Source organism: Drosophila busckii, chromosome X (genome assembly GCF_011750605.1).
Source record: "Drosophila busckii strain San Diego stock center, stock number 13000-0081.31 chromosome X, ASM1175060v1, whole genome shotgun sequence".
NCBI lineage: Eukaryota > Metazoa > Arthropoda > Insecta > Diptera > Drosophilidae > Drosophila > Drosophila busckii.
Genome location: NC_046608.1, coordinates 7615561 through 7626011, shown reverse-complemented (window position 1 = coordinate 7626011; position 10451 = coordinate 7615561). Strand labels below are relative to the sequence as shown.

The following is a 10451-nucleotide window of genomic DNA, read 5'->3' as shown; positions in this document are numbered from 1 at the left end:
AGTCACGGCGCTTGACGCTGACGTCGAACGCCGGCGTTCTTACTCATGTTCACCTTTTTATTTTTGCTTTCTCTCTGGCGCGCGCTCACGCTCTCTCTCTTGGTTTGGCTTACTCATGCCTAAGCAGCAGCGTTAATACATGGTCAAAATATTTTTAAAATAACTAACGAAAATGTCAAAAATACTTATTCAAGCATTTACTTTATATATACATATATGCATATATATATATATATATATGCTGAAACAGCTGACGACGACGTCTTGCGCTTAATGTAGTCTTATCGCATTGTTGTTATGTATTTAAATTGCTTGGCATGTGGCTGTCGATCGTGCCTAACATAAGTCGCAGCAGAGAGACCTGACGACGCCGTCGACTATACAAACTTTTTATATAAACTCATCGAGCACATGCGTGTGAGCAACTCCAGCTGTCTAGAAAGCAGAAAAAGAAAATAATTGTAGTCTAGCGTTTAATAACTTATATATGTGAGCAATCGAATTCAATATGCAAAATTGTCTTTAAAATAAAACTTGGCATACTTTTGGGCTGTTGCTTTTATCTACATTCATTTGAATTTAATGCCATTACTCACTTTGACTTGACAAATACCCAAATTCATATAAACAATTTGTTTGTCTACCTTTGTCGCTGTGCTGTGGCTTACAGCAAAGCTCTGCGCTGCAGACAGACAGCCAAGCTACACATCATATTATTAAAGCCGCAGCCGTAAACCGCCGCATTTTAACCAATTTGGTCAATGAGCTCTGTGTGGCAAGCGAAAAAACATGAAAATGTTGCGCGCTCGAGGCGTTAGTGTGTTGCCAGCTAACTTTTCAATTTGTTTAGCGTATACGCGGCGTATGCGTAATGTAACAATCACAGTTATCCACTGTCAGCAGCAGATACACACACACACACACACACACACACAGCGATAAAATACAGCTACGCTTCAGTTGACAAAGTCACATTGAACATTTTCGTGGCTCTGTGTGTGCTTCATAAACGTTGCATAAATTACGCATACGCCATGTGCTGACGCTACACAGTTACCAACGTTCGTGCAACTGACAGCAGCAACAGCAACAAAAGGAAAGGTGAACGTCATTTAGGTTAGCCATTCGTTCTCTCTCTCTTTCGCTCTCTCGCCCTGTCTCTGTCGCTTGCCGCACAAAATTGAAGCCCAAATCTGTAGTTGACTCTGAGCTGCTCCACATGGGCTGTGAAGCGCTTGTAATGTGATTTGAAAGTGAGCGGCTGCTGCTGCTGCTGGCATTTATTTAATAGGAAATGCGCAGGGGCGCGTTAAGCGCTCTACTTAATGCGTTTATAGCTATGACCAACAGACAAGACGACAGTCGACTCGACACGTTCAGTTATAGATACAGCTATAGATAGAGTCTAAAGTGTGGTCACTAAGCACACAGGAGACACAGCAGCATAGCTAAATAAATACAAATAAATAAAATAAAATATATAGAGCGCAAATAAAAAAGTCAGCTAAACCTCACAGAATGAAAATAAAACAAACGCCCACACACAAGCTTAAGCCCAAGCCCAAGTCCAAGCCCAGGCCCAGTTGTGGGCGTTAGCTCAAATACTAGGAAACTAGTGCAGCCCAACGAACGAGCGAACGAACGAACACTCACTTAATATGTATGGGCAGTGGCCATGGCCTGTCAGAGGTGCCAAAAGTTTATGCCTGTGTGGGCCGCTTCCCATGCAATTAAAAATGTATTGAATTTTGCAGCAGCAAACTTTCGTTTAAAAGTCTAAAAAACACACACAAGGACACACACACACACACACACAGAGACACACATGCATATGTTGCAATTGACAGGCGTTCATTTGCAATTAATTAATGTTAACTTTGTATTTAATATTTATTGTCAGCTTATCGATTGCCACAGCAAATAATTAATACATGTATTATGTTTTTTTTTTTTTAAATGCCATGACAATTTAATCAAAGTCAATTGAACACAGTCAATTATTTTGCGGTATAATATTAATAAATAAGCTGCTTTTTTGTGCTGCTGTAGTTAAATTTGCGTAGCTTACATTGAATAAACATTTGATAAAATGTAAAAATGCAATTTGATTGCAATTAAATTGTAATAAGCACCAAAGTTAAACAAGGCTTGTAATTTAATTAAATTATAAATATTTGAAAAAAGTACACACATTTTTTTTTTAATATAAAACATAGCTCATTGATTGTTAATAATAATGAGAGCTGCCTAAAAAGCTGAAGAAAAATTCTAAAGCGCAAAAGCTTTCGCATGAATTCATTTGTGATTTTCATATTACACACACACACACACAGACATAGAGGGACACACACACAGTTAGAGCGAGTGAGGCTGACTGCTTGCATCTCGCTCTAACTGGTAACATGCTTAGGTAAACATGTCTCGGTGCAAAAAATTGAGTTGACGCCTGGCAAGCAAACTTAAAGCTGTCATATGCATGTTGCCAGCAATATCTCTACCTACCAATCTAACTATGTATGTGTGCGTGTGTGTGTATTTGGCTTACGTTGCCAGGCAACAACTTGTTGCACATCTCATAAGGATGCCAGTCGAGCATGCCATGGGTAGGTGGCAGCAGCTAAGGCATGAGCTGCTCCTGCTGCTGCTGCTGAGTAGACTGAGGCTGGTTGCTAGTTTCGTCTTGATTGCGTTGACAGCACGTTGTTATGCACAAACACGCACATCACACACACACACACACACACACACACACACACAGATAGCAAGAAAAGGTATTGAAGCAATGCTTAGAGCGTTTTTACACACACATGATCAAGTTGGTAACTGCAGTGGTTACAATTAGTTAAGCACACAATGCACATTTGCAAAATAGCGTAGGAGCAACATTTTTGTGTTATACTTTATATGTTAATTATTTGTTTTCTATTAAACACTTACTAACCAAAATAGTTAGCATTAGTTAACAGAACTTTTATAAAATATTTTATACAACTGCTTTCATATTTTAAAAATATTTATCAAACGTAAATACAGTAGCAGCAATATATAAAATACTTTTTCATAGCTTATATATATTATTTATATATATATTGACTCAATGCTACAGCAAGTAATATTCAAAAATGTATTTAATATTTTATGCATTGTTATTTGCATATTTACTTTAATTAATAATCAATGCATGCTTATTTGACTTTGAAAATCTTTAATTATATTTAAAAAACATTTTTTCAATACACCAAATATTTGTTTGTGCTTTTTTTCAGTGTATTTCTTTCAATTAATAAACTTCTGTTTCTTGACCAACTTGTGGCTGCTCTTGCGCAGCAGCAGCTTGCCCAGCGGCTGGCCAAAGCCCTCGAACTGCTGATAGACATGCAGGCCACGCACCACTGTGGCATGCACCACGCCGCTCAGCCGCTGCCCCGCATAGGGCGTGGCCGACTTGTTGGCCGCGTGCAGCGAGTCGGCGCATACATTGAACTGCTCCTCGGGACTCCAGATGCAGAAGTCTGCATCGTAGCCCTCGGCTATGCGTCCCTTGAAGTGCGAAATGCCGCAAAGCTGCGCCGGCTGCCAGCACATGAGACGATGCACGTCCGGCAGGCTCAGAGGCGTCGCCAGCTGCTGGCCACGTGTCCACACAACAGGCAGACTCAGCTGCAGCGAACTAATGCCCGGCCAGGCTTTCAGAAAGTTGCCACGCCCACTGCCGTAGATTAGACAACGTGCGCCTGGCGTCGCCGCCGAATGATCGCTGGCGATGAGCTGCAGTGGCGACGCCTGCTGCTCCAGCAGCGCCTGCCACAACGGCTGCTGATTGGCCGCCTCGCGTATGGGGGGCCAGGTCTTCCACTCGGTGCCGCAGTCAGGCACCTGCTCCGCACTCAGCGCCAGATAGTGGGGGCAAGTGTCCGCTGTCAGTTGTGCGCCCGTTTGACGTTGACAGTCCGTGAGCAGTGGCAGGCATTGAGCCGCGCTGAGGTTAATTATGTGAAAGCGTCGCAGCGGTTGTTCGCCAGCTAACTGACATATGAGACGCACTGCCTCCAGCTCCATGGCAGCGGGTCGCGTGCGCAAAAAACTTGCATAAGCACGTGGATTCGCCTCCTCATCGTGGTCGTCGTCGTCAGCGGCTGTCGGCGGTAGTGGCAGCTCAGCGTGAAACTAAAACGGACGACAAGTTATTATATATATGCCATATAGTTTATATAAGCGATGAAGCATGTGAATGTAAATGACACTGCTACTTAGGTAAGCTACTAGTAGTTGTCATATATAAATTTAGCATAAGACGAGTTCAATGCACTAGATTTAGTTAAACGTGACTGTGACTCTGACTGTGGGAGCGAAATATGCGAGCAATTGAATAATTTTACATACATATAATCAAAATAAATTAGTAGTAATAACTGCTGTAGCTTCAGCTGCCCCTCATTGCTTACATTTGTTTGAAACAGAAATTCTACTGTTTTGTTTTTCTATGCAGCATTGATTATTATTAATAATTAATCATTTGAAATAAGTAGTTAATTGACTGTGAGCTGCTGTTAAATGCTGCAAAGCAATTGGCAGTTAAATTGCTTATCAAATTGGCAGCAATGTAAATAAAAACTTACAGCCTTTTATATAATTTATTGATTGATTGATAAAGTAATAAATTAAATGGCTGAGTAAACATTAAGCAGTTCAAATTAGAAATCTTTGCAGCCTTTTTAAATATGCTAAACTTAAATGTGTTACACATCAAACCAAATGCTAGCAATTTATATAGTTTGCATTAATTTAAATATTTTAACAGCAACAATCATAAATGTTGAATCTGTTTAGCAGTCTCATAACTCTTTTAAATCATTTGTTGTAATTATTTTCAAATCCAACGATATTAAATAAATATAACTAGAAATTTGTACAGCTCGCAGCTGATTTTGGGTTTGGTTTGAAACAGTTTTGAATATTAATGCTGCATAGTTGAGTCTAACAATTGTACGCCAAGCACAAAATTAAAGCTGTGTTGACTTAATGCTTAATTAAAAGCGTTAATAGTTAAACAGTCTGCACTCGATTTCATGCACAGCTTAAGCTTGTCCACTGCAAAAGGCTGTAAACAGTAAATCAATATGTTTAATGTTTGCTTATTACACGCGCGCGCGCGCGCATGTGTGTGTGTGTTCGTTAAGTAAATAAATTCATTTTTAATATACATAAATTGTATGTATTGCGAACTTAATGACAAAATGCATTTGAGCGCAAATGATTGGTTTGGGGCTGGTTTATTGCATTTGCTCTGCCACTTGCTGGACTCACCGCAATCAGCGCCTCAGTTTCGCCCGCTTGGCTGAGCTCTTTGAGCGCCGTCCGCAGCTGCGTCTCGCTGGTGGCCGCAAACTCCGCGCCCACCGGCTCTGAGCTGCCGCAGAGCGTGCACTGCAATCCGATTACGCCAGCTGCCAGCAGCGGGAGCAGCTCTTTGGCATTGCTCGGCACCAGGCCGCCCCAGAAGCCAACGTCGACATAGATTTTGCCACGAGCTATGCCCATTTTGTTCTTCAGCGCTGACACACTGACCGTTGTGGGCGTGGCATTGCTGCGAGGCGAGGCGGAGGCGTGGCACGTGGACTATAGAAAAGTGCTAGCTGAAATTGCTCAACTGCCAACTGGCTGGCGCTGCTGGCTGGCGCCTACTTACGTGGGTCGATCAATGATTGTGGTAACGCCGCCGGCGGCAGCAGCTTTGGTGGCCGTTGCAAAGCCCTCCCAGTCCTTGCGTCCCGGCTCATTGATGTGCACGTTGGCATCAATCAGGCCCGGCATGAGCAGCAAGTCCCCGAAGTCATAAACAGCTTCCGATTCCGTATTATAGAGGTAAGTGTTCAGCTCCTGCGGGCTGCGCAGCACTGCAGCAAAGTAAAATTGCAAGTCATTCAACAGTGTTGCAACAGCAAATTAGATTTTTACGCGCTGGCACAGCTCAAATTGCAAAAATCTAATTTATGCGTCGCCCTCAATAATAAGCAAAAGTTTTATAACGTACAGCATAACAGAGAGAGAGAGAGAGAGAGAGAGAGACGCCCACTCACCGCGTTTGATGATGCCCTCGGTGTCCACAACGATGCCACCATGCAGCGGCTCCACGTGACTGCCATCGCCCAAATAAATGCGCCGACTAAGGAATAACAAGTCCATGATTCAACAAAAGTCAGCACAGAACTGAGCACTGAGCAAAAATAATTTGCTAGCTATATAAATAAATACGCTCTCCACTATATAGATATATATATGTCTGCTATATATAGCATACTAAAGCTAAAAGCTTATGCAAAGCACATTTGTTGCCAAAGGGCGTTTATTTCAAATTGCCACAGCTTTGCTATTAACATAAACTTAACAATTGTTTGGTAACAAAAGTGTTGCTAGTGCATTGATTACTTATAATTTGCAGCTGCCAAAATGTATACCAAAACTAAAATAATGCACTAGCAAGCATTAAACATTGATAATTTGTTGTTGCTATAAACTAATGACGACCTAGACTTCTCATCAATGGTTGAAAGTCAGAGTTTGCTTGCAGCACTTTGTGCAACTTGTCAGCATGTTGTTTGCCTATTTGCTGCACAAAAGCAATTGCACTGGCTGTGCTCTCGGCATTGGGCGACTGCTGCTTGTGTAGCATTGCCAAGCTGCTGACCAGCAGCTGCTCCAAGTACTCGTCTATGGCGGCAGGACACTGCGTATAGAGCAATTGGAATGCGCTCATTAGCATTGCGCTCTCGCTCACATCCTCGCGCAGCGGCCAATGCTGCAGCAGCGCAGGCAGCACATGTGGCAATGACACCAACTGATGATTGGTAACAATCAGGCGCGCCAGAGCGCCACATAGATTATCCAGCGCTGGCGCATTTGTCTCGCACGGAATGGCATCGAGCAGAGCTTGCAGTATGTCTGGAAAGTCTCTACAAACGCTTAAGTTAGCTTAAGTGCTGAATTAAATGCGTAACTTACTCAAAGGACGCCTCCTTGGCATGATAAACCAGCTCACCCAAACCAAAATAAACGTTTTGACGCGCCGCTGGCTCGCGATCTGCTAGGCCACCCATGAACACGGGGCACAGTGTGTCAAAGTAGCGCACAGTGTAGCAGTCGAGCGACTGAAATGACGCGGCCAGCGCGCCATAAACAAATGTGCGCTGATCTGCCTGGCGCAGTTGACGCAAGTAGAAGCAATAGATGCGTTCAAAGTACGGCGCGAAAGTTTCGGGCGTCAACGCTTTGCCCAATTGTGGCAGCACATTGCCGGCAGTTTCCATAAGCAGCTCATCGTGTTCGCTAACGTCGAGTTGCTGCTCTTCATCATCATCATCATCATCCATATGCTGTTGAAAAATATTCTCAATGCATTGAAAGATTTGATGCGCAATCATTGGCGCGGGCACAGCCGCTTGCTTCACTTCAGCCAGCAGCTCGCCCATGCCGTAGAGCACAGGCAACAATCCTGCGCCTTCAGCTTCTAGCAGCAGTTTTACAAGCGCTGGCATTAGAATTTCGCACGCACACTTGACGCCCTCAGCGTCGCGCTGTCTGTGCAGCGCCAGCACAAACGCGCACAGCGCCTCAACTGCCGCCTGGCGTATGCAGTTCTGTGGATGTCCAAGCACCTTGTACACCTGCTCGAAGCAGCTCTGCAAATGCGGTGTAAAGGCGCTGCCTGTGTGCTGGGCAAACTCCTTGAGCACCTGCAGTGCCGCCTCCTTTTCGTACATGTAATCATTCTCCACTGCATACGGCTCGTCATCCCAGCTGCAGTCATTGCAATCAGCTGGCAGCATATCCTCTGTGCCGACAACAGCAGCTATAATGCAATGCATAATCTGGGGCAGCACATGCGCCATCTGCTCGTTGCTGGCCACAAGCGACAGCGAGCCCAGCAGATTGTACAGCGGCCGCCTAAAGTCCGCATCGACGGGACCCGTCGCTAGCATCTCCAGACAATATGCTGTTGTCTCATCTATGATGGGCGCGCAGTTTGGCGTGCCAAACACACGCATCAGCGTAGCCATTGCATCCATTGCCTCGTTGCGCAGCTGCCACATGTACTCTGGACACTGCTCCACCAGCAAGCTGCGCAGCTCCGTCACCATTTGTGCAAAATATGGCACAAACTGCTGCTTGGCCGACTGAGCTGTGGCTGCAATGGCCGACAGTGCCATGCGGCGCACACTGGGCGAGTTCGCTGGCTCCAGAGCGGGCAAGAGCAGTTCCATTAGCGTTGGCAAAAAGGGCACAATCTGCTGCTGCTGCTGCTGCTGCTGCTGCTGCAGCGACTGGCAGTAGGACTCGAGCGCATAGAACATGCGCGGCGTATGCGGCGGCTCCGGCTTGCCGCTGCTAAGCTCGTCCAGCAGCTGCTGCAGCGTTATGAATAGCGCAGGGAAAATAGTTGCTGCAAACTCTGCAATCTCTGGCTGCAGGTGCTGCGCGAACTGGCCAAGTGCATAGAAGCAAGCAATGCGCACACTGCACGCGTCATCGGCCATGCCGCTAGTGATAATGCGCATCATCTGCGCCAGATGCGTGTTGCGTATAGCTCTGGAGCAGCCCTCGGCAATGGCGGCCATGGCAATGAAAGCTGCACGACGCCGCTGCGCTTGCGCGCTGAGCAGTGCGGGCTCGAGCAGCTGCAGCAGCGGCGGCAACAGCTTGGCCGGCGGCATATGCAGGGCAAGCAAATCGAGCGTTTCGGTAGCTACAATTACAGAATTGTTACCCGCAGGACTCGCGCTAAACAGATCATCATCTGCGAAAGCAATGCAAGTTAAATGCAGTCAACTCAACGCAACACACTCACCATCATCCAGTTCGCGCTCCTGGCACATCAACTCAAAGATTACGCCCACTGTGCGCGCCAGCAGCTGCTCACGCATCAGCGCCTTCCCCATGCTACGCACAATGCGTGCCATGAAGCTCACAAGCTGCAGCACTATGCCGCCGGCGCTGTCCTTGCTGCTGGCCGTAGCCAAACAGAATTCCATTAGCAGCTTCATATGCTCGTCCAGCAGCTGGGGCACATACTCGGCCATTATGTCGAGCACTTCAAAAACAATTGCAAACTCATACTCGTCGCCCTTTTGCGCGAATGCGTGCAGCATTTGCATGAACAGCGGCAGCAACTGCAGCAGAGTGTGCGCCGCTTTTTTATCCAATATCAGAAATGGTATGAGACAGCTCATCACCTTGGCCAGATTCAGCAGCGTGGCTGTGGCTAGATTCCCATTGCTCTCGCCTTTGATTAGCGCATTGGCAAACAATTCGCAAATGCGCTGCATGTGATCGATTAATTGATCGGGCGCTGCATCCGCAAGCGTTGCAAATATCGCAGAGCTTTGCTCGCTCTCCTGCTGCACTTCAGAGCTGCAGCGCAAGCAGACGCATTCCACTAGATTCACCAGCCATGGGCTCTGCCTGTCCTGCTCATGTTGCAGCATTACGCCAATGGCTCGTGCAATTGCCAATCCCACCGATTTCTGCTTTTCGTCCATTAGCGCTTGCAGCAGCCTTTCCCTAATGCTTTCCATGTGCTCAGCCGCAGGCAGCAGCTCCCAGTTGTGATGCTCCTGCAGTTGCTTGTAGAGCAGCACGGCGGCAAAGTGTCGCACTTGTGTCTCAAGCTCCGAGACAATTAAGCTACACAGCGCTGGCAGCGTCTCTGTGTGCTCTTGTGCCTTCCTAAGCTTCTCTGTGGCACAACGTATGCGATCGTTGTTCGTGCATAATAATCCGTCAATAATCTCCCGCAGCTCACTTTCCATTTTTATTGCGCAGTAAAAGGTTGAAATAAGCTAATACAAATCACGTATACGTTACAATTGTGAATATTAAGATAAATCGCAAGACAATATATAAATTTGTTAATATTATTATTTAACTGCTACAACTTGCTGTGCGCACGTTTTCAAAGTAAATGCTGCAATACGCTTATGACAAAGTTTACTAGAACAAATATTTTAGTAGAATAAAGCCTACTATTATTTTGTAGAGCGCTGTAAGCATCTAAGCTATTATGTTATAGCTAGCTAAATGTAATTGATGTACGTTACGTTACGTATACGTAACAAATTTGCTTGTGCCCTTGACTGGCATAGCAGCAAATACATTTCGATTATACTAACATAACATCGAATATATATAGCTTATAAACATGCTTATGTGCTGCTAGCTGTATAAAGACATAATATGCAATTATTGAAAAAAACACGCAGTAATTATAAAAGGAACTCATGCTCAAATAAATCTGCCTGCCATTCACTTCACCGAACTGTGTGACTGGGTGAGTGTGAAACTGGATACCAGAGTAGGGCCATGAGCTGGGCTGGGCTGGGCTGGGCTGGGTTTAGGGTTTAAGTTTTAGTTCTTCGCGTCTGCCCAGTTAAATTAGGTGATTAATTAGTCCACAT

General features: G+C 45.4%; 2 protein-coding genes across 4 annotated transcripts; both read right to left on the bottom strand.

The window, feature by feature from the left end:
* Positions 1 to 3243: 3243 nt before the first annotated feature.
* LOC108606597 (allantoinase) lies at positions 3244 to 6193 on the bottom strand. Of its 3 annotated transcripts, XM_017996845.1 has the most exons (4): positions 6081 to 6193; positions 5690 to 5897; positions 5308 to 5587; positions 3244 to 4167 (listed from the first exon to the last, which is right to left on the bottom strand). In XM_017996845.1, the coding sequence occupies exons 1-4, from the start codon at positions 6184 to 6186 to the stop codon at positions 3277 to 3279; spliced, it is 1485 nt and encodes a 494-aa protein (XP_017852334.1). In that variant the 5' UTR covers positions 6187 to 6193; the 3' UTR covers positions 3244 to 3276. The 3 variants fall into 3 exon arrangements, with proteins under 3 accessions (XP_017852334.1, XP_017852335.1, XP_017852336.1); XM_017996846.1 differs by lacking the exon at positions 6081 to 6193 and having other exon boundaries at positions 5308 to 5619; positions 5690 to 5769; XM_017996847.1 differs by lacking the exons at positions 5308 to 5587; positions 5690 to 5897 and having other exon boundaries at positions 6081 to 6153.
* Positions 6194 to 6333: 140 nt separating this feature from the next.
* Positions 6334 to 9902, bottom strand: LOC108606837 (importin-4). The gene is made up of 3 exons (XM_017997330.2): positions 8846 to 9902; positions 7003 to 8794; positions 6334 to 6953 (listed from the first exon to the last, which is right to left on the bottom strand). Exons 1-3 carry the CDS (start codon positions 9804 to 9806, stop codon positions 6518 to 6520), a joined length of 3189 nt encoding a protein of 1062 aa, XP_017852819.1. The 5' UTR covers positions 9807 to 9902; the 3' UTR covers positions 6334 to 6517.
* Positions 9903 to 10451: the final 549 nt, after the last annotated feature.

What these genes read in the sequence shown, in the direction of transcription:
- LOC108606597 (XM_017996845.1), bottom strand. Translation starts at nt 6,186, where the DNA reads ATGGACTTGTTATTCCTTAGTCGGCGCATTTATTTGGGCGATGGCAGT. An exon ending in ACAATCATTGATCGACCCAC is followed by an intron (nt 5,588 to 5,689) that starts GTAAGTAGGCGC and finishes CTCGCCTCGCAG; the next exon opens with CAATGCCACGCCCACAACGG. An exon ending in AAACTGAGGCGCTGATTGCG is followed by an intron (nt 4,168 to 5,307) that starts GTGAGTCCAGCA and finishes CGTCCGTTTTAG; the next exon opens with TTTCACGCTGAGCTGCCACT.
- LOC108606837 (XM_017997330.2), bottom strand. Translation starts at nt 9,806, where the DNA reads ATGGAAAGTGAGCTGCGGGAGATTATTGACGGATTATTATGCACGAAC. An exon ending in GGAGCGCGAACTGGATGATG is followed by an intron (nt 8,795 to 8,845) that starts GTGAGTGTGTTG and finishes TTGCTTTCGCAG; the next exon opens with ATGATGATCTGTTTAGCGCG. An exon ending in GCCAAGGAGGCGTCCTTTGA is followed by an intron (nt 6,954 to 7,002) that starts GTAAGTTACGCA and finishes AAGCGTTTGTAG; the next exon opens with AGACTTTCCAGACATACTGC.